The sequence below is a fragment of the Mus caroli genome, unplaced genomic scaffold (genome assembly GCF_978045245.1).
Source record: "Mus caroli unplaced genomic scaffold, Mus_caroli_1 scaffold_4, whole genome shotgun sequence".
NCBI classification, from domain to species: domain Eukaryota; kingdom Metazoa; phylum Chordata; class Mammalia; order Rodentia; family Muridae; genus Mus; species Mus caroli.
The window spans coordinates 104,121,191-104,144,775 of NW_028227259.1; the positions used below are offsets into that span (position 1 = coordinate 104,121,191).

Sequence of the window (23,585 nt, forward strand, 5' to 3'; positions counted from 1 at the left end):
GCTAGGTCTCATGACCAGGAGCAGATCTTGTCACATAGAAATTACCCTGAAATTGGATATTTCTGCGCCAGAGCATGTGCTGGAACCATCCACCTGCCATTTACTGCTGCAGAGCCCCGCAGGTCCTAAGGGCCAGCGTGTGCGTGATACCTACTGGTGCATCCCACCAACACGGTGAGAATGCTCACAAGGTCTTGAGAGCGGGCAGGTAGGTTCTCTGCTACTGTAGTGTTTTGCTTGCTGTCCACATTCCCAATGCACTTGAGAGGCACCCCTCCCCAGGTAAAGCATGAGCAACCCCAACTGACTTCTTCCATCTATGTATATATTTTAAGAAGATTCTTCAGTACTAGGTTTGCATACAAGCCCTCAAATGGCCTTTAGTTTTAGCTGCCCCTCCCCACATCACACTCCCTGTACCATTTGATCCTCTCTGGCCAGGTCCCCCTGTCCATCTGTAATTATCTAGAATATTTCCCCTTCCTAGGGAGACTTATCTGTTCTTACTCTATAACTAATCTCTGTGCTTACATGGACTACACCCTGCTCACTGAAGACATTGCAGCTAACCTTCAAATATAAGTGAATACATACATACACACAATTGTCTTTCTGAGTCTGGATTATCTCACGGATGATTTCATTTTTCTAGCTACATCCATTTACCTGCAAATTTCATTATTTCATTTTTAACCACTAAGCAATATTCCACTATATAAGATGTACCCTTTATCCATTTACCCTACTGATGGGCATATAGATTGTTTCTGGTTCCTGGTTATCATGAATAGATCAGCAATGAACCTAGTTGAGCAAGTGTTTCCTTTGTAAAATCCAGACTCCTTTGGGTATGTGCCCAGGAACGTCACGGCTGGATCTCACAGTAACTCGATTATCCGCGGCTTCCTGAGGAACCTCCACACTGATTTCCATAGTGGCTGAACAACTTTCCCCTCCCACCAGCAATGAATGAGTGTGTCCCCTACTCCACACATGAGCTGTCATGTGTTTTATTCATCTTAGCCATTCTGACTGGCGTAAGATCAAATCTCAAAGTAGATTTCATTTTCATTGTCTGATGACTAAGAATGCTGAACATCTTTGTAGATTTTATTTTTATACATTCATTAGTTATTCCCCTCTGTATATTCATCTAATTTTGTTTGTGCATATTCTTTTTTGGGAAAAACATTTATATTTTATTTGGTTTTTATTTGCTTTTGTCCCCTGTGTGTTCCCTCCTGTCCCTGCCCCACTACACACACACACACACACACACACACACACACACACACACACACACACACTCACATATACACACGTTTAATCATATGTTGACTTTGCTAGATTTTACTCTATCATTGTTAATCTCTTATTTCACTTCTTCCAGGTGTCTAATCTTGTTTTTGAATGTTTTTATTATTGAGAATTTTACTTGTGCTTCCTTTTTCTCTTCTTCCTATCTCATTTTCCTTTCTCTCCATACAGTATTTCCCACACCCCTCCCTCCTCCTTTCACTCACATAGCTTTACTGCTTCTCCGTTTCTACTTCCCCTGCCTCTTTCCCCTCTCTCATCCCTTTGCTACTTCATGCTTACTCTAGAGAATGTTTAACTGGCCGTTCTGTGCTCCCATACTCAGGCACTGTTAACTGATTCCAAGCACGTTTCTATGGCTTCTGTGCATTGACTCACTGCTCACAGGAGTGCTGGTGGCTGAGCTTCAGAAGGAGGAGGAAGGAGACCTTAATGTTGTCAGCCTGACAAATTCTGGAGTCACCTGGGAGATGGGCCCCTGGACATGCCTGGGGGACGATCTTGATTAGATTACTAATGAGGAAGACCCAGCTTGCTTTCCGGTGAGACCATTCCCTGGGGAGGGAACCCTGGACTGTATGAAATGGAAATAGTGGACTGAGCACTGGCATGCTCTCTACTGATCGATTATTTGACCAGCTGCTACTTCAAGCTCCTACACCTTTATGTCTCCCCATGACAAACAGCATCTCAATAACACTTTTCTTCCTGACGTTGCTCTTGATGAAGTATTCTATCGTAGCAACCGAAAAAGAAGCTAAAACTCTTCAGAACAATGAATGCAATAAGAACATAGAGACATGAGAAGGCAAGGCAAAGATCCTAGAGACCCTGAGTAGATCTTCATGTGCCACGTGCAAAGGCACTGGGGTGAGCGAACTGCCGGATGAAGAGTTCAAGCACATCTGCTTTAAAACAAGTGGTAAATGACCACAGCAAGCAGACGAGCCACGCCCAGGCCTGGAGAGGACAGACAGTCAGCATCACAGAGGGAAGCGCTGTACAGTGACAGGAAAGTAGCATGAAATAAAACTGAGCAAGAAAATTCACATTTTGAGGGAAAAACAGAAATTTTAGAAATGAAAAACTCAGTGAATTAAATAAACACAGTGGCAGAAGCATCCCCTATATACTCAGGATGGAGGAGCAAGGTGATGGACTACATTTGAACACTAGTAAGAAAAATAAATAAACAAGTAAATCACTATAACATTCCAGGAGCTCTGAGTACAATCAAGAACTCAGACCAGGGCTGGTAAGATGGCTCAGTGAGTAAAGGTGCGTGCTGCCAAGCCTGAGTCGCGTTCCCAGTACCCGCATGGTAGAGAGAACGGACTCCTGCCAATATTACCCTGATCTCCACATGTGTGCAGTGCTGTGCATGTGTGGCCATCCATACACAGTAAAAAAATCTAATAAGGGCTGGCGAGATGGATCAGTGGTTAAGAGCACCGACTGCTCTTCCGAAGGTCCCGAGTTCAAATCCCAGCAACCATGGTGGCTCACAACCATCCGTAACAAAATCTGATGCCCTCTTCTGGAGTATCTGAGGACAGCTACAGTGTACTTACATATAATAAATAAATAAATCTTAAAAAAAAATCTAATAAAATTGGTTTTTTTGAGCCGGGTGTGGTGGCTCACACCTTTAATCCCAGCACTTGGGAGACAGAGGCAGGCAGATTTCTGAGTTCGAGGCAAAGTGAGTTCCAGGACAGCCAGGGCTATATAGAGAAACCCTGTCTCACAAACAAAAAAAAATTAGTTTTTAACCAAAACCCAAGAATCCATGATATAAGGAACCAAGATAAACACTAAAAAGCATAGAAAATCTGCTCAATGAAGTTACAGCAGAAATTCCCCCAAATGTAAACAAAGAGAGACAGTCAAAAACAAGAAGCACGTAGAACCCTAATGTTGCAGGAAATATTAAAAAAACGAACAGACACATTCCCACACTTGTGCCAGCAACTATCTGCCCCAGAACTGCCCCAGTACTGCCCCACTGGCCTACTCTCTGCCCACCAGCTCTCCAGCAGGGCAGAGCTCTGAGTTCCCTTCGCCAGCCTAGACTACAAAGTAAGAACCAGGACTCCAGGGCCACACCCATAGTGAGACCCTGTCTCAAAAAGAGGAGGAGGAGGGGGCAGGAGGAGGAGGAGCAACCAGTAATGGCATCACAGGAATTAGTAAACATCTCTCAGTAATAACCTTCCATGTAAATTGCTCCTGCTGACATTGCCTGAAAGATTTAAAAGACATATCCAACTCTTTGTTGTCTCCAGGAAATATACCTCACTGGGAAAGACACTCACAGCTGAGAGGCAATGGGTAGAAAACAATCTGTCAGACAATTGGAAATTTAAAACAATCTGGCATAGCTGTTCTGATAAAGCAGACTTCAGCCTAAAATTAATCAGGAGAAATAGGACCACTGCATTTAATAAGGAGATCGATTCATCATCAGATGATACAACAATTATATATGCATAAATGTTGGGAATCCCAGTTTTATAAAGCAGATACTAATAGATATAATAATAATGGCTCTGTTACCACTTTTATCTCTAGGTAGGTCCTCCAACCTAAACACTGGCAAAGAAACCGCAGGTTTAGTTGCACCATAGAGCAATAGTGTTAATAGAAAGGTACAGAAATTTCCACCCAACCAACAGAGCACACACTGAACACTGAAACCTTCTCTGAAGCACACCATTTTCCAGATCACAGTGTAATCAGCTAGAATCAGTAATGAGAGAGTCTACAGAAACAACAGGAAGGCATGGACGCTGATGCTCCTGGATGACCAGTGTGTCATTGAACTCATAAAGGGAATCCCAAAGTCCTTAGAAAAGAAAAAAAGAAAAAGAAAGCATAATTACCATAATCTTTGGTATAGCTGATAGGTTAGTTTTTGGGTTTTGGGGGTTTTTGATTTGGTTTGGTTTGGTTTGGTTTGGTTTGGTTTGGTTTGGTTTGGTTTGGTTTTTTTTCAAGACAGGGTTTCTCTGTATAGCCCTGGCTATACAGACCAGGCTGGCCTTGAACTCAGAAATCCGCCTGCCTCTGCCCCCCAAGTGCTGGGATTAAAGGCATGCACTACCACTGCCCAGGGTTGGTTGTTTTTTTTAATATTTTAAAATTTTGTTTACTTATCAGTGTTGGGTCTTGTACACACTAGATGTGTACTTGACCAGTGAACCAAACTCTAAGCCCAAATTAAGGCAGTTCTAGGAGGAAAGTTTATTGCTCTGTGTGCTTACATTGAAAAATCAGATCCCAATATAGGGGAATGCCAGGGCCAAAAGAATGGGAATGGGTGGGTAGGGAAGTGGGGGGCGCTATGGGGGACTTTTGGGATAGCATTGGAAATGTAACTGAGGAAAATATGTAATAAAAATATTAAAAATTAAAAAAAAACAAAAACAAAAAAACAAAAAAAAAAGAAAAATCAGATCTCAGTGAGGTGGCTCAGCCGATAAAAGCACTGCGAGCAAGTGGTAAACCCACATTCAACCCCCAGAACTTCCACAGTAGGAGGAGAAGGCCAAACCCTACAGGTTTTTCTCTGCTTCCTTGTGTGTGCCAGGGTGCATGTTCTCGCGTATTAAAAGGAAAAGAAAAAAGAAAACAAGAAAAGAAAGAATGTAGTTTAAAACTTTAAAAATCGTATCTCAAATAAATGACCTATGTGTTTGTAGATCATGACACTAGAAAGGGAACTGCAGAGGGGGAATAGACCTTACCAGAGGAGGGTATAGAAAGGGTAATTATATACATGTGATAACAGGAAGTCAAGGCAGAAAGGGGGATGTGGGATGCAGGGGGGGAGGGGAATCAGCTGGAGGCAGAGATTGGAGATGAGAGGCTAATGAGGGGTGGGATGAGTAATGAATAAGAAGGGAGGGAGGGAGGAAGGAAGGAAGGGAGGGAGGGAGGGAGGGAGGGAGGAAGGATAACAGAGTTTAATGGCACATATGTATGAAGATGCTATGATGAAGCCAACTTTGTGTGCTAGCTCAAAACAGCAATTAAAAAATAAAACTCAAAGGCAAAAAGAAAACAAGGCATTTCTGCGTTGGCAAGTGTAGTGAATCAGCCTCATCCCCGGGTATTTCTGGCAGCGGTGACATCTTAGTAAGGACAGGAACAGGCATCCCTCTCCCAGGGACCTGTCTGCCCTGTGCAGAGGGCAGAGGGAGTGGCAGCAATGCCCAGAGGGAAGAAAAGCAAGCATGGCTCTCAGCTGTTAAAAGGCAGTGAATGTGGGCTTGGCAGCCAGACAAAGGATAGTTTGGAGGCCCTGTGGTTAATGTCAGTGTTAAGATGTCCCTGTATAGGCCAAAGAAGCTGGGGCGTTTAAGTTACATAAAGACTAAAGAAAATAAGAAAGCTAAGAGATGACATATGAGTTACAGACTTGTCTGGTCCAAAACCTCTCCTATGCAAAATCAGTAATGATTTTCTGAAGTCTTGTTTGGGAATATTTCATGTTGCCATGGTGATTTGAAAATGTCAGGTAAAACCACGTAAATTGTTGATGGAAGTAAGAGAAAAGAAATGACTAGGGAAGAACCTAAAATTAGCATATTAAAGAGTGAAACTATGTGACACTCCAGGAGCTGCCACGCTATGTGACACTCTAGGAATCATCACACTGTGTGACACTCCAGGAACTGACACACTGTGTGACACCTCCAGGAACTGTCACACCGTGTGACACTCCAGGAATCATCACACTGTCACATTGTTAGGAAGAGCAGCAGTGGTATCCACCACCTGGGGACTAAATAATAAAAACAAGAAGGTGGTCAGAGGGTGTCACTGGCCATAAGATGACTCTTTAGCAATAGATGTATGGGCTGGAGGGATGCCTCAACACTTAGGTGCACCTGCTGCCCTGCCAAGGACTCAGGTTCAGTGCCCAGCACCCACATGGCAGCTTACAATTGTCCAGGACTCTAGTTCCTTCCAGGGGATCCAGTAATCTCTTCTGGTCTCCAAGGGTACCACGCACACACACACACTACACATATAAACACTGTACACATACATAAATGCAGGCACAACACACATAAAATAAAACCATTTTTTAAAATATATTTTTCATTCTTTTTTAAATAATTGAACTGATTGATGTGGGAGGTCACTGAAAGCAGCAGAGGCTTTCTCTCCTCAGGTGAGCATAACTTGGGGTTATGTTCTGGATCTGAGGTGACCAGCAGCCAGCCACTCAAGCCACCCAGGCCAGCATCTCTCTGGCCCTTTGTCTTCCAAACATGAAGAATGAATTCAGTGGGTAACAGGAGGGCAGGTGTTAGAGAGGAATCTGTGGTAAGTCGGCCGATGTGAGAGAGGCGAGGTCAAGAGAAGGCCGTGGGTTTGTTAGTTCTTTGTTTGTTTGTCTATTTGTTTGCTTGTTTGTTTTGATTGAGGTGTGTGGGGTGAGCTGTTCAGTACAGTCAGCCCACCCACAAGGTGTCCATGTGCCTCTCCATGCCAGGCATCTGGAGTGGTGCTGTGGCCATACCTCACATATACCTTCAGGGCAGCATGGCAAAAGAGAAAGAGAACAAGAAACCAGACAAAGGACTAAAGCCCGTGGCACATGCAGCATTTCTGCCCTTCAGCCAAATCAGGAGACGTTTCCCAGCTTCTCTCCAAGGACAGGTGTGTCTAAAACTGCCTGAGAGTGCCTGCATTCTCTTCACAGCATCGATGTAAACAGGACTCAGGGTATCAGCTGTAACAAATGGTCCACCCCTGAGCTGTGTGGCAACAGGGAGGTTGGGGGGGGGGGAGCCAGGAAGTTGTATGTTACAGTGAACATAAAATGTCTCTAAAAGTAGTCTGTTTTTTAAAATGATTAAATAAACCATTTAAAGAAAATCACTCACTCCTACTGAATGCACTGGTGTGACCCTCTCCCCCCAGCTTGGTTTGTGGTTCTGTTTTGCAAGATTAGACAAGGACAGCTTATGGTTTAGTTGATTCCTCATAGAAGTGAGGTGTGACCTTGACAACATTGTGTGTCATTATTACAACCTAAGTTTCTATTCTGTTTTCCTTCCATGTAGATGGAATACAACAGAAATCGAAGCAGCAGCATGCTGTCTGTGGTGAAGAGTCGAGTGTCTGATGTAAAAAGTGTTATGTTGAGAAACATGGACACAGTTCTAGAAAGAGAAACGGAAACAGTGAGCGTCCTCACTGAAGAGACAGATGACCCCCAGGCAACTGTAAGTGATCTCCGGGTGTGCTGAGCTCCAGGAAGTACAGCCAGAGTTGCTGCCCTGGACAGTCTGCTCTAGGCAAAGACACACAAGGCTATTGTGAGATAAGACCCAAAAAGAAAGAAAAGGGATCGCCATCAAATTATTAAAGAGTAAGGTCAGGGCTGTGAGCTGGCTCCCGGGTACTTGCTTCCAAGCCTGACTGCTTGAGTTCCATCTTCAAAACAGAACGGAGGAAAAGATGTGAGTCCAACAAGCCATCCTAACTCCCACACTGGCCCTGTGACTTGTGGGTGCACACACACATACACACACATATACATGCACGCACACAAAATAAATAACCTCTGAAATAGCATAACTGGATAGTTAGCGACATCCAGGGATTATTAATAACTTCTAGGTGTGATAATGAGCCTGTACTTAGGTTTTAAACACCATTTAGAAAGAGTCATACTAAAATGTTGACGGCTAAAATCATATACCCTCTGAGCATTTGCACCAGGCTACCAGAAAGGGGAAAGGTTAACAGTGAGCGAGCACCCTGACAGCTCCTGACCCTGATGCTGGGCGGACTGGGCTCTCCTGGCATTCTGCCAACATTTGCATGCCTCCCAAAGTTTTTGATAGTTTGGAAACTAATCTGGACAGCTCCTTTCCAGCATTTTCAACTAAATTTTACCACCTTTTCTGGCACGTACCCACCCACCGTGACAAAGCAGAGCTCATGCAAAATCTTCTTGTCCTTTGTCATTTTAATAAACATTTATTTTGATTCTTTTTAATTACTTTACAAAGCATTGGGTTTTACCACAGCACTCTTCAATTTTAGTTTCTCCTGGTACTTCCCACTCCTCCTCCACCCTCTCCTTTGTCCCCACTCCCCAGGAGCCTCCTCCCACTCTCCTGTTACCCCTGACCTCTCACCTGTCTTCATTCATTGTTTTCTGTATTGCAAGTAAGAAAATATTCCTGCGAATACATTTAAATATATGCATAAATTATATGTACATATATATATATTTCTAGAATAATGTCATCTTTATTATAATAAAATATATGTAGAAACAAAATTAAAACATGATAAACATAAAATCTTAAATAATTTTTAAGAAAAAATTTTACTCACAGAAAAATAATATATTTATTGGTAATGTGACTAATATTATAACAGATTTAAATATTACTATTTTTACATCTATTTTACATCTAAATAAATAGATAGCATACTTAGATTAGAAGCATATGTGTATATATATGTTATATATATATGTATGTGTGTATATATATATATGTATATATATATATAATATATATACACATATACTCATTGTATTGTTGTGTGTTTATATTTTTCCTTGCTTACATTAGTCAAGAACTAGATAGGAATCGCAATAACTGACATATTCATTTCTTTACTAATGGGATGATAATTGAAATCCTTCCCAATTGCCTGTGGACTTTATCTTCAGATTTTGGGCCAGTCCATTTTCCAGTGTATTATAGTTCCCTGTATTCCTATTCACTTGCCAGAATGAATTTTATCACAGTGTTAACTGTCATCAAACTTTTTTATGTGTCGATAATGACTTATCTTCCTTAATGTAATATTATGATAAAATACTGTTTAGATTCAATGTGTTTGGTTAGATGCCCTGCAAGGAAGGTCCAACATTTTGTAGTTTTGTGATTGTTATTTTTTTTAATTTTTTTTATTATGTATTTTCCTCAATTACATTTCCAATGCTATCCCAAAAGTCCCCCATACCCTCCCCTCCACTTCCCTACCCACCCATTCCCATTTTTTTGGCCCTGGCGTTCCCCTGTACTGGGGCATATAAAGTTTGCAAGTCCAATGGGCCTCTCTTTCCAGTGATGGCCGACTAGGCCATCTTTTGATACATATGCAGCTAGAGTCAAGAGCTCTGGGGTACTGGTTAGTTCATCATGTTGTTGCACCTACAGGGTTGCAGATCCCTTTAGCTCCTTGGGTACTTTCTCTAGCTCCTCCATTGGGGGCCCTGTGATCCATCCAATAGCTGACTGTGAGCATCCACTTCTGTGTTTGCTAGGCCCCGGCCTAGTCTCACAAGAGACAGCTATATCTTCAAACCCTACATCTAACCATTTACATAAACTATTTATAAAATGCCACATGACATATTTCCATAGTGTTTGGTCTATGCTGTGCCCATGGGCAGATTTATTTTTTATTTTTAACCTTTTGTGATTATAACTTTCTGGAAACAAATAGCTTGAATAGGAGGCCCACATACTTAGTCAGATCTCTACTACAGGTTAGAGGTTTTTTTTTTTATTTTTTTTATTAGGTATTTTCCTCAATTACATTTCCAATGCTATCCAAAAAGTCCCCAATACACTCCCCCCCCCAGTCCCCTACTCACCCACTCCCACTTTTTGGCCCTGGCATTCCCCTGTACTGGGGCATATAAAGTTGGCAAGTCCAATGGGCCTCTCTTTCCAGTGATGGCCGACTAGGCCATCTTTCGATACATATGCAGCTAGAGTCAAAAGCTCCGGGGTACTGGTTAGTTCATAATAATGTTCCACCTATGGGGTTGCAGATCCCTTTAGCTCCTTGGGTACTTTCTCTAGCTCCTCCATTGGGAGCCCTGTGATCCATCCAATAGTACACTGTGAGCATCCACTTCTGTGTTTGCTAGGCCCCGGCATTGTCTCACAAGAGACAGCTATATCTGGGTCCTTTGCATCCTTTCTTCACAGCTCCAAACTTTATCTCTATAACTCTTTCCATGGGTGCTTTGTTCCCAATTCCAAGAAGGGGCACAGTGTCCACACTTTGGTCTTCATTCTTCTTGAGTTTCATGCGTTTAACAAATTGTATCTTATATCTTGGGTATCCTAAGTTTTTGGGCTAATATCCACTTATCAGTGAGTACATATTGTGTGAGTTCCTTTGTGATTGTGTTACCTCACTCAGGATGATGCCCTCCAGATCCATCCATTTGCCTAGGAATTTCATAAATTCATTCCTTTTAATAGCTGAGTAGTACTCCATTGTGTAAATGTACCACATTTTCTGTATCCATTCCTCTGTTGAGGGGCATCTGGGTTCTTTCCAGCTTCTGGCTATTATAAATAAGGCTGCTATGAACATAGTGGAGCATGTGTCCTTCTTACCGGTTGGAACATCTTCTGGATATATGCGCAGGAGAGGTATTGCTGGATCCTCTGGTAGTATTATGTCCAATTTTCTGAGGAACCGCCAAACTGATTTCCAGAGTGGTTGTACCAGTTTGCAATCCCACCAACAATGGAGGAGTGTTCCTCTTTCTCCACATCCTTGCCAGCATCTGCTGTCACCTGAATTTTTGATCTTAGCCATTCTGACTGGTGTGAGGTGGAATCTCAGGGTTGTTTTGATTTGCATTTCCCTGATGATTAAGGATGTTGAACATTTTTTCAGGTGCTTCTCTGCCATTCGGTATTCCTCAGGTGAGAATTCTTTGTTCAGTTCTGAGCCCCATTTTTTAATGGGGTTATTTGATTTTCTGGAGTCCACCTTCTTGGGTTCTTTATATATATTGGATATTAGTCCCCTATCTGATTTAGGATAGGTAAAGATCCTTTCCCAATCTGTTGGTGGTCTTTTTATCTTATTGACGGTGTCTTTTGCCTTGCAGAAGCTTTGCAACTTTATGAGGTCCCATTTATCGATTCTCGATCTTACAACACAAGCCTTTGCTGTTCTATTCAGGAATTTTTCCCCTGTACCCATATCTTCGAGGCTTTTCCCTACTTTCTCCTCTATAAGTTTCAGTGTCTCTGGTTTTATGTGGAGTTCCTTAATCCACTTAGATTTGACCTTAGTACAAGGAGATAGGAATGGATCAATTCGCATTCTTCTACATGATAACCGCCAGTTGTGCCAGCACCATTTGTTGAAAATGCTGTCTTTTTTCCACTGGATGGTTTTTGCTCCCTTGTCAAAGATCAAGTGACCATAGGTATGTGGGTTGATCTCAGGGTCTTCAATTCTGTTTCATTGGTCTACTTGTCTGTCATTATACCAGTACCATGCAGTTTTTATCACAATTGCTCTGTAGTACAGCTTTAGGTCAGGCATGGTGATTCCACCAGAGGTTCTTTTATCCTTGAGAAGAGTTTTTGCTATCCTAGGTTTTTTGTTGTTCCAGATTAATTTGCAGATTGCCTTTTCTAATTCGTTGAAGAGTTGAGTTGGAATTTTGATGGGGATTGCATTGAATCTGTAGATTGCTTTTGGTCAGATAGCCATTTTTACAATGTTGATCCTGCCAATCCATGAGCATGGGAGGTCTTTCCATCTTCTGAGATCTTCTTTAATTTCTTTCTTCAGGGACTTGAAGTTCTTGTCATACAGATCTTTCACTTCCTTAGTTAGAGTCACGCCAAGGTATTTTATATTGTTTGTGACTATTGAGAAGGGTGTTGTTTCCCTAATTTCCTTCTCTGCCTGTTTATCCTTTGGGTACAGAAAGGCCATTGACTTGCTTGAGTTAATTTTATATCCAGCTACTTCACCGAAGCTATTTATCAGGCTTAGGAGTTCTCTGGTGGAATTTTTAGGGTCACTTATGTATACTATCATATCATCTGCAAAAAGTGATATTTTGACTTCTTCTTTTCCTATTTGTATCCCCTTGATCTCCTTTTGTTGTCTAATTGCTCTGGCTAGGACTTCAAGTACAATGTTGAATAGGTAGGGAGAGAGTGGGCAGCCTTGTCTAGTCCCTGATTTTAGTGGGATTGCTTCCAGCTTCTCACCATTTACTTTGATGTTGGCTACTGGTTTGCTGTATATTGCTTTTATCATGGTTAGGTATGGGCCTTGAATTCCTGATCTTTCCAAGACTTTTATCATGAATGGGTGTTGGATGTTGTCAAATGCTTTTTCAGCATCTAACGAGATGATCATGTGGTTTTTGTCTTTGAGTTTGTTTATGTAATGGATTACATTGATGGATTTTCATATATTGAACCATCCTTGCATCCCTGGGATGAAACCTACTTGGTCAGGATGGATGATTGTTTTGATGTGTTCTTGAATTCGGTTAGTGAGAACTTTATTGAGGATTTTTGCATCAATATTCATAAGGGAAATTGGTCTGAAGTTTTCTATCTTTGTTGGGTCTTTATGTGGTTTAGGTATCAGAGTAATTGTGGCTTCATAGAATGAGTTGGGTAGAGTACCTTCTGATTCTATTTTGTGGAATAGTTTGTGAAGAACTGGGATTAGATCTTCTTTGAAGGTTTGATAGAACTCTGCACTAAACCCATCTGGTCCTGGGCTTTTTTTGGTTGGGAGACTATTAATGACTGCGTCTATTTCTTTAGGGGATATGGGACTGTTTAGATCATTAACCTGATCTTGATTTAACTTTGGTACCTGGTATCTGTCTAGAAACTTCTCCATTTAATCCAGGTTCTCCAGTTTTGTTGAGTATAGCCTTTTGTAGAAGGATCTGATGGTGTTTTGGATTTCTTCAGGGTCTGTTGTTATGTCTCCCTTTTCATTTTCTGATTTTGTTAATTAGAATACTTTCCCTATGCCCTCTAGTGAGTCTGGCTAAGGGTTTATCTATCTTGTTGATTTTCTCAAAGAACCAGCTCCTCGATTGGTTGATTCTTTGAATTGTTCTTCTTGTTTCCACTTGGTTGATTTTACCCCTGAGTTTGATTATTTCTTGCCGTCTACTCCTCTTGGGTGAATTTGCTTCCTTTTGTTCTAGAGCTTTTAGGTGTGTTGTCAAGCTGCTAATGTGTGCTCTCTCTAGTTTCTTTTTGGAGGCACTCAGAGCTATGAGTTTTCCTCTTAGAAATGCTTTCAATGTGTCCCATAAGTTTGGGTATGTTGTGGCTTCATTTTCATTAAACTCCAGAAAGTCCTTAATTTCTTTCTTTATTCCTTCCTTGACCAAGGTATCATTGAGAAGAGTGTTGTTTAGTTTCCACGTGTGTGTTGGCTTTCTATTATTTATTTTGTTATTGAAGATCAGTCTTAGTCCATGGTGATCCGATAGGATGCATGGGACAATTTCAATATTTTTGTATATGTTGAGGCTTGTTTTGTGACCAATTATGTGGTCAATTTTGGAGAAGGTACCGTGAGGTGCTGAGAAGAAGGTATATCCTTTTGTTTTAGGATAAAATGTTCTGTAGATATCTGTCAGATCCATTTGTTTCATAACCTCTGTTAGTTTCACTGTGTCCCTGTTTAGTTTCTGCTTCCATGATCTGTCCATTGGTGAAAGTGGTGTGTTGAAGTCTTCCACTATTATTGTGTGAGGTGCAATGTGTGCTTTGAGCTTTACTAAAGTATCTTTAATGAATGAGGCTGCCCTTGTATTTGGAGCATAGATATTCAGAATTGATAGTTCCTCTTGGAGGATTTTACCTTTGATGAGAATGAAGTGCCCTTCCTTGTCTTTTTTGATGACTTTGGGTTTTAAGTCAATCTTATCAGATATTATAATGGCTACTCCAGCTTGTTTCTTCCTACCATTTGCTTGGAAAATTGTTTTCCAGCCTTTCATTCTGAGGTAGTGTCTATCTTTTTCTCTGAGATGAGTTTCCTGTAAGCAGCAAAATGTTGGGTCCTGTTTCTGTAGCCAGTCTGTTAGTCTATGTCTTTTTATTGGGGAGTTGAGTCCATTGATATTAAGAGATATTAGGGAGAAGTAATTGTTGCTTCCTTTTATTTTTGTTGTTAGAGTTGGTGTTCTGTTCTTGTGGCTGTCTTAGGTTTGTTGAGGGATTACCTTCTTGCTTTTTCTAGGACGTGGTTTCCGTCCTTGTATTGGTTTTTTTCTGTTATTATCCTTTGAAGGGCTGGATTCGTGGAAAGATAATGTGTGAATTTGGTTTTGTCATGGAATACTTTGGTTTCTCCATCTATGGTAATTGAGAGTTTGGCTGGGTATAGTAGCCTGGGCTGGAAATTGTGTTCTCTTAGTTTCTGTATAACATCTGCCCAGGCCCTTCTGGCTTTCATAGTCTCTGGTGAAAAATCTGGTGTAATTCTGATAGGCTTGCCTTTATATGTTACTTGACCTTTTTCCCTTACTGCTTTTAGTATTCTATCTTTATTTAGTGCATTTGTTGTTCTGATTATTATGTGTCGGAAGGAATTTCTTTTCTGGTCCAGTCTATTTGGAGTTCTGTAAGCTTCTTGTATGTTCATGGGCATCTCTTTCTTTAGGTTTGGGAAGTTTTCTTCTATAATTTTGTTGAAGATATTTGCTGGTCCTTTGAGTTGAAAATCTTCATTCTCATCTACTCTTATTATCCATAGGTTTGGTCTTCTCATTTTGTCCTGGATTTCCTGGATGTTTTGAGTTAGGACCTTTTTGGATTTTGTATTTTCTTTGATTGTCCTGCCGATGTTCTCTATGGAGTCTTCTGCACCTGAGATTCTCTCTTCCATCTCTTGTATTCTGTTGCTGATGCTCGCATCTATGGTTCCAGATTTCTTTCCTAGGGTTTCTATCTCCAGCGTTGCCTCAATTTGGGTTTTCTTCATTGTCTCTACTTCCCTTTTTAGGTCTTGGATGGTTTTATTCAATTCCATCACCTGTTTGGTCTGGTTTTCCTGCAATTCTTTAAGGGATTTTTGTGATTCCTCTTTAATGTCTTCTACCTGTTTAGCAGTGTTCTCCTGTATTTCTTTAAGTGTGTTATTAAAGTCCTTCTTGATGTCCTCTACCATCATCATGAGATATGCTTTTAGATCCGGGTCTAGCTTCTCCAGTGTGTTGGGGTGCCCTGGACTGGGCGAAGTGGAAGTGCTGGGTTCTGATGATGGTGAGTGGTCTTGGTTTCTGTTAGTAAGATTATTACGTTTACCTTTCGCCATCTGGTAATCTCTGGGGTTAGTTGTTATCGTTGTCTCTGTTTAAAGATTGGAGCAGACGCTGTGTTCTATTCACCAGAAGTCTTAAGATCCTGTGGCGGGTGTCGTGGATAGCTGGCGGGTGTCAGCTGACCCTGTGCCCTTGCTACCCCGGTGCTGGTCAGACCGGAAGAGGCTTGTGGCCCTACTCAGGCCGGATTTCTGCTTCCCTAACTAATGCAGTCTCAGGTCCCGCGCGCAATTGGATTGGAGCAGAAGCTGTGTTCCACTCACCAGAAGTCTTAAGATCCTGTGGTGGGTGTTGTGGGTAGCTGGCGAGTGTCAGCCGACCCTGCGCCCTAGCTACCCCAGTGCTGGACAGACTGGAAGACCAGGTTAGAGTTTTTATTAACTTATTATTTGTATGTGCCTGTGTGTGTACCTATGCACACAAGAAGCAAAAGAGGCCACGAAGCCTGTTCCCCTATCACTCTGTTCTGCTACTGTGAGACAGGGTTCTCCCTGAACCTGGGGCCTGGAAGTCCAGTAGTCCTATCCCGCCCACAGCCCCTCTGAGCTGGAGTGACATGGGGCGTGCTGGACGTGGGTGGTATGAGTTCTTACGATTGCGCAGCAGAGCTTGCAGCCACTGAACCATGTCTCCTGCCTCCAGAATACTGTTCTCAGATGAAGGCAATGCACTTCATATAAACATATAAACATACAAGCATTGCAAAGTATATAGTGCTGTATACCCGTCACTCTTATCTCGTTCCAGGACATTTTCACCTCCCCTAAAAGGAAGCCCAGCACTTAGAGACTCCCCAACCCAGAGGAGACTGCTTCTGTCTCCATGGGCTTACCTATTGTGCACATCCTGTAGACCCTGAACCATATACAAACTTTTGTATTTGTCTTCTTTTCACGGTAGTGTCGTAGACTTGACATTTATCTATGTTGAAGCATGAATAACATCTTTACTACTCTTTTCTTTTCTGAAAAATATTCTATTATCTTAACATTTCATATGCCCTAATTTGCTTATCCGTTAATGAAACAGATAAAAAATAATTCAGGATGTTTGTGTTGTCTTGTCTCGCGGTGCTGGAATCAAACCCAAGCAAGGCCTTGCCTGTGCGAGGTAGGCACTTCCCCAGCGCCTGAGTGCACAGCCCTTGGATAAAGTACTTCTTGTCTTCCTGTGCAGCTCAGGCAGCTCATGCTCACCATTCTTCCTGACTTAGCCTCAGCTGCCCACCGCCAGGGTGATAGTCACATGGCAGGCATTGCATCCTCTATTGTGAGTAATAAAATGCCTAAGTTTACAGACAGGCGCATTTTTAACTCAGTGTGTGTGTGTGTGTATACACACCAGTTCCTTCCTTCTGTCATATGGGGTCTAGGGATCAAACTCATGCTGTCAGACTTGGTGGCAAGAACCCTCAACTTCTGAACCATCTTGTTGACCCCACAGGTTCATTTTTACAGGAATTTGTGGAAAACTGAAAACAGTTTCAGGTCATCTTTTTAAGGCAGGATCTCTGGCTGTAGCCCTGGCTGTCCTGAATCTTGCTGTGTAGGCCAGGCTGGCGCACCTCTTCTATTTAAGCACTTTAGCCCAAAAGTGGGAGTGTGGCTTTATTCATCTTTGACTAGTAAGAGCTAGTTTCACAACTTTCTGTAGATGTGCAGCATGTGTCAGAGAGAGGAGCCTGAGAGAGAGAGTCTGAGTGAGGCTGGAGGACTCTTGCCAGCAACAGTTCTGTGTGATGGAAGAGACCCATACCGTGGTCAGGAAACGTTCGAGGCTAGGTCCAAAGGAAACCCTAAAGGAAGTATTTCAAGTAGGCGGACATGACTGCAATGAAAAGCCAGAGCTTCAGAGATAGAGATGGATATATAAAGTGGCCGTTTTCTTTGGTTACTTGAAGTAACCAAACACCTCCTTGAAATCAGCCACTTGAAGTGACTGTTGAGTGCAGCACTCTGAGAGAGAAGTGGTGGGGTCTACATCTGTAAGGCATCTGTCAAGGTTAGAACTGCCAGAAAGCCGACAGAAACCCAGTGCTTAGAACCTTGCTAACAGAAGGGACAGAGGCCTCCATCCTCCCTGAGCCTCTCCTGGGAAGGAGGCCTCTGTCCTCCCTGAGTCAGCCGCAGCAGTGTAGGTTTTCACACTCCAGCTCCTCTTCCTGTGCTTACCTCTCCAGCTGTATAACAAAGTGTGTTATTTTATCTCGAATTTCTAGGTGAGTTGCTTGACAAGGCTACAGGGAGACTTAGTCCATGGTGGCCTTAATAGATGGTTATTCATTCTGTTGCACAAGAGGTGATAGTAAACCAGGAAACAATGGCAGAAAAAGCATTTTCTTCCAGAGATGTTATTCACCTCCCTGTGTTACCTTGCAAATCCCAGGCTCATGTCTGCAGTGCACCTTCACTGCAGGAAAGCACATCCTCTTCTTTTTTTTTTTTTTTTTTTTTAAAGATTTATTTATTATATGTAAGTACACTGTAGCTGTCTTCAGACACTCCAGAAGAGGGCGCCAGATCTCGTTACAGATGGTTGTGAGCCACCATGTGGTTGCTGGGATTTGAACTCTGGACCTTTGGAAGAGCAGTCCGGTGCTCTTACCCACTGAGCCATCTCACCAGCCCCGCGCATCCTCTTCTTAAGCATCCACCTGTTGAAGCAAGTTGACTAGAAGCAGTTCAGAAGAACAGACTTTTGTTGTAGTGGTGGTTTAAAGCCAGGATCTCACTACAGAACCAATCTGACTCTGCACTCACGCCTCTGCCTTGGCCCCCAGAGGCTGCAACTGTGGCATGCACATCCTGTCAGCGACAGATGACACTGGGCCCACAGACTTCACGTCCCACTTACTGAGTTCTGCTTTCCTGCGTCTCCTAGTTTTGTCTCTCTCTCACCTTTTCTGTAAAGATCCCAGCGAATGTCCTTTAAATAAAAGGTTTAAGGGCTGGAGGCAGCTTGCAGGGAAAGAGCAGTTGTGGCCCTTGCAAAGGATCCAGATTTGATCCCCAGCACCCACATGGTGGCTCACAACCATCTGTAAGTCCAGTTCCAGGGGACCCGGACTTCCAATATGCCAGAGAGGCAAACACTCATATACACAGATAAAATGAAAACAGTCCTCTTAAGAACAGATAATTGTGTGGGCCTAGCTGACTTGGCTGGTCAATTTGTAGTCCAGACTGGACTTGAACTCACTAAGCTCCACCTGCCTCTTGCTCCCGAGTGGTAGGCCTAAAGGCGGACACCACCACTCCTAGCTAGTTAAAATAAAAACTAAAAACACCAGCAGCTATTTCAGGCATGCGGATGTGCATGTGCACATCTGCAGGCACACATGTGGGAGGGGGCATGTAGAGGTCAGAGATACACACCACATGTCTTCCTCAACTGCCTTCCACACTTTTTTTTTTTTTTTTTTTTTGGAGACAGGGTCTCTCATTGAAGCAAGAGTTCCTTTTTGGTTAGACTAGATGGTCTGCAGGTTCTAAGGAGCAGTGCCCCCATGCCCGCAGTGCTAGGATTAAAGACAAATGCTACCAAATCCAGCTCTTTCCGTATGTGCTAAGAAGCTGAACTCAGATTCTTGTGTTTGCACCATAGGCTTTTTATTGCTGAGCCATCTCTTTAGTCCCCTATTTGTTTTAACAAAAAGCAGGCCAATAAATGGTCAGTTTCCCTGCAAATAAGCACAGCGCAAGTGTCACTCGTTGTTCCCCTTCAGGCATCTCCTCAAAGACAAACTCCACCATAAAATAGGCAAAGCAATAATGTGAATGTAAATAAACCACTAGAACTAAACACAAGAGTAGGTGAGAGCCAACAGCACTTTTAGATATAAAACTGCATGAGGAGAAGATGGTGAAACACACAAAAGCCTATAGCAAGAGAAGCAATACTGAGACGCACATTGATCCGGGCAGGAGATCCTCGGGACGGACCATAAAAGGAAACGTGGGGGGGGGGTTGTCTAGAAACGAGACTGAGAGGCTTTAAAAGAAGCGCTAGACGGAATCCCCTCCCTATTTTATCCAGCCAGCCGCTTCCCCAACAGAGGATAAGAAAGTTGCCCTAAAGACAGCAGACCAGAGATGGCCTAAGTTCAGGTACCAAGTGTGGCTGAAACAGAACGTTAGATGAAATGGAGCAGGAATCAAGTGAATTCTCCGGAACGTGTCCGGGCAGGAGACAAAAGGACAACTCTCTCAGAAAACTGAGTAACCAAGGGGGGATGGGCAGGCACCGCCTGTGACATGATCTGGTCCACACCAGGGAGTAGCACAGTGACTCCCACTAATGACAGAACTCAGTCACTCACACTGACTTTCCAGTCTTCACGTTAGCAGACCAGTACCACAAATCATGAGCTGTTAGGAGGAAGCACTTGGGAGGCTGGGCAGGGAAAGAAGATCCTAAAGACTCTTCAGAGGCAGAGAGAAGCAAAGCCAAAGACTTAGTCACTAGAATGGGATCCTGTTTTCAGTAGTGATTCTAGAACTAAAGAGCGTTAGAGGATGCTCTCAAAATTCTGATGGAAAGTGCTTCCCAAACTAGGTTTCTGTACTGACTGACTCAATGTACAGGTTTCTCGGTGACCTGTCAGAAGCCTACCCCGTCGCTCTTTTTACTGGAGTTCTGGGTAGTTTCTGCCATTAGGAAGGAACAAACAGAGCGATAGACAGATCAAGAAAACAAAAGGCCCAACATTAACTAGATGAGGCGAATTCTCAGGACACTGGTAAAGTTAGGGTCCAAGATTCAAACCGCGTCAGCCATGGTGGTGCACGACTTTAATCCCAGCACTTGGGAGAAAGAGGCAGACCAATCTCTTTGAGTTTGAGGCCATCTAGAACTACATAGTGAGGTTCAGGCCAGCCAGAGCTACACAGGGAGACCCTGTCTTAACAACAACAACAACAGCATGTATAGCCAACCAAACTAGATTGGGACAGGTCAAAAGACTGTTAATGGGCCAGTGAGATGGCTCAAGCAGTAATCCCCACTATGCATGACAAATAACGTTTGATCTCTGGAACCCACAGAGCAGGAGAGCACACAGGCTATAGCCTGAGAGCTCATGAGTACAAATTAAAGAACATAGCTAAAGGACAGCTAAGGACTTTGTCAGGATAAAGAAAAGGAGCCAACTCCTGAGTGACAGCTACAGGGGGATGTTTTCTTTCTTTGGAGTCCCTAGACCTGGAGTAATGGAGAATGGGTAGAAAACTAGCAGAAAACATGTAAACTAGGTACAGAGCTAGCAACAGCAGGTACAGTATTAGCTTTAGAGAAACCAAGATATTACTAAGTTAATAATAAAATTATTAGCTCTAAAAAAACAGACCTTCAAGTCAGTGCAGCCAGTGTGGTTCAGGAAACAATGACAAGTGGTGGCTCAAAACTATGTATAACTTCAGTTCTAGGGCATGTGGACCTTCTGACCTCTGAGGGCCAGAACATGCATGTGGTAGACATATATCCATGAAGGTAAAACACACACATGCATAAAATATATCTAAAAGAAAACATTTAGACAAAAGTAACTACAGAGCCTAGCTAGGCCAGGGCTAGAGACATGGCTGAGAGGCTAAGAACACTGGCTGTTCTTCCAAAGGACCCAGGTTCACTTCCCAGCACCACATGGCAGCTTTCAACCACTGTAGCTCCAGTTCCAGGGGATCTGACGCCCTCTTCTGACCTCCACAGGCATTGCACTTACATGGTTCCCAGAGGGATGTACAGGCAAAACACTCATCCACATTAAAGAAATCTGTATTTACATGCTACACTTGTATGGTAGAGCACTGAGCTTAACACACATCTGTATCTCTAGATCTCTGTGGCCACTTTATCTGAGAGAAACAGGGAAAAGGTTTGGTTTTGTCTCACAGCTTTAGAGTGGTTTCAGGTCAGGAAGGTGTTGTGGAGCCGTTCAGTTCAGTGGCATGTGCCAGCAGCAGGGGCTAGCCTCTCACAACCCTCCAGAAGCTAGTGTCACCTCCCAAGACCTTCAGACTTCCAAACTGACACTATTGGCTGAGGAACACCTGTTCAAACATGAGCGTGTGGAGGACACTGCAGACTCAAGCCCTAGCAATCCCTAGTCATCCATGGGAATTGCTAATGAGTATCAACGTTCTCCTAAGGTGCCATCTTAATGTGCTCCATTCGCTTCCTCAGCTAATCCTCAGTTGGTGGCTCCGCAGTGGATGGTATTTTCCTTGTTTGTCATCAATTCAATAAACATTTGGTTTACTGGAGTTATACATTATCTTACACTGAGAATGTAACAAAACAGGCAAAAATGTATGCCATAGTTCTCTATGTTGTGGTGGTTTGAATATGCTTGCACTGTGGGAGGTGGCACTATTAGGCGGTGTGAGATTGGAGGAAGCATGTCTTTGTGTAGGCAGGCTGTGAGGGCCCCTAGTGCTCAAGCTCCACTCAGTAGGAAAGAGAGTCTTTTCTGCTTGCTGCCTTCAATCAAGATGTAGAGTTTTCAGCTCCTTCTCCAGCACCATGTCTGCCCTGGATGCTGCCATGCTTCCTGCCATGATGATAGTGGACTGAACCTCTGAACCTGTAAGCCAGTCCCAATTAAATGTTTACTTTATAAGGGTTGCCTTGGTCATGGTGTCTTCACAGCAATGGAAACCTAACTAAGACAAACATCATATGACATTGACTTACTAATAGAAAATAAATGAAAACAAGGGGGTTAGAAAGATGGATCAGCAGCTAAGCAAGCTTGTAGCTCTTCCAGAGGACCCAAGTTGTGTTCCCAGAACCACCCATAACTTCAGCTCCAGGGAATTCCATGCCATGCACAGGCAAATAAATCTTTCAAAGAATTGAGAGCAAGGTGTGTAGAACAGAAGGGTGGTAGAACTTAAATCAAGATGTAGAATTCTCAGTACATGGTAATTAAATAGTAAGTCTGTAAAACCACAGAGAAATGAAGATGGGAAGATATGTTCAAGGTCCCAAAGTCACAGCTCAGCACAGACACCTAGAACAGTGACACTTCTCAAATCTACTGGGTCCCACTGACTACTTTGGAATTGGTTAAAACTAAATTAAATCTATTCTTTCAAACGGTTTTATCAATATTTGAGTGTGCCATTAAGTTCAGAACTGGACAGAAACATCTAAATGTGTGGTTCTTATTTCAGGCTGAAGAATTTGAGTTCACCAGGAAGATTCCCAAGAGAACGTGGTGGAAGTGCTTCAAGATTGTAATTACCACCCTTGCGATTCCCCTGTCAATCATTATCATTCTCTTAAGTACTCACATAATACCCACCTGACCAATAAAGTGTTACAGAGCTCTGCACCCAATAACTGTGAGCTCGCTTGGTGGTAGAGATGGGCGAGAGGGTGGAGCTTTTCCTGGCCCTTCAGCATCTTCTGACTCCTTCCTGTTTCTGTGCCTTGATTTCTCTAACACTGCTGTGACCCTGTTGCGATTCCTTTATGGCCTCCCTCACCTGGAAGGCTGAGCGCTGGTGTGCACCCCCCCCTCCCCCCGCAGCACTCAGGAAGCTGGGGGGGGGGGCGCAGATCTGAGTTGGAGGCTGGCAGATCTCTAACTGCCTAGCTCAAAGCGAGGCAAACGGCCTGAAACCCACCATTGGAGGGACTGCACTCTAATCCAGAAGCTGAAGTTCAAGGCTACCCTAAGTTACATTGTGTTCTCCAGGGCAAACCTGGGCTGACAGTGTGAGAACTTGTTTCAAAAAGTAGAAATTTTCAAAAGTACAAACCTTGGGATTATACTACTAAAGCTCAACTCTGCTGTCTGTCTGTCTGTGTGTGTGTGTGTGTCTCGGGACAAGTTACACCATGTCCTGTTCCTCACCAGGAGCTGATACTAACTGAATACTCATGTTTCCTACAAAGTAAATGTCATCTAAATCTTATTAATAGTGGGTTACTGAATTAATGCCACTACTTATTGATAATCATACAGAAACCCAGTTAGCCTTGAAATATCCTTAGAAACAAGAATCTTAACACGAGTATACAGCCTTGTCTTCCATAGTTTCATTTGAAGTGAAAATTCAAACCATTTTTTTATAGGAGGCAACTGTTTGTGTAAAGATTATAGTCTACAGGCCTTATCCTGTCTTACTTCCTAACAGGCCAGCTACTA

The 23,585-nt window shown here is 42.9% G+C and overlaps 1 protein-coding gene across 1 annotated transcript in view; it reads left to right on the forward strand.

The window, feature by feature from the left end:
- The window catches only part of LOC147005301 (uncharacterized), a 43,756-nt gene extending 20,816 nt beyond the window's left edge, over positions 1-22,940 (forward strand). Inside the window, exons 5-6 of the mRNA XM_085836893.1 lie at positions 7,395-7,556; positions 22,606-22,940. Of these exons, the coding sequence (XP_085693019.1) occupies positions 7,395-7,556; positions 22,606-22,740 (297 nt within the window). The 3' untranslated portion in view covers positions 22,741-22,940. The remainder of the gene's footprint in view (positions 1-7,394; positions 7,557-22,605) is intronic.
- The last annotated feature ends 645 nt before the right edge of the window (positions 22,941-23,585 follow it).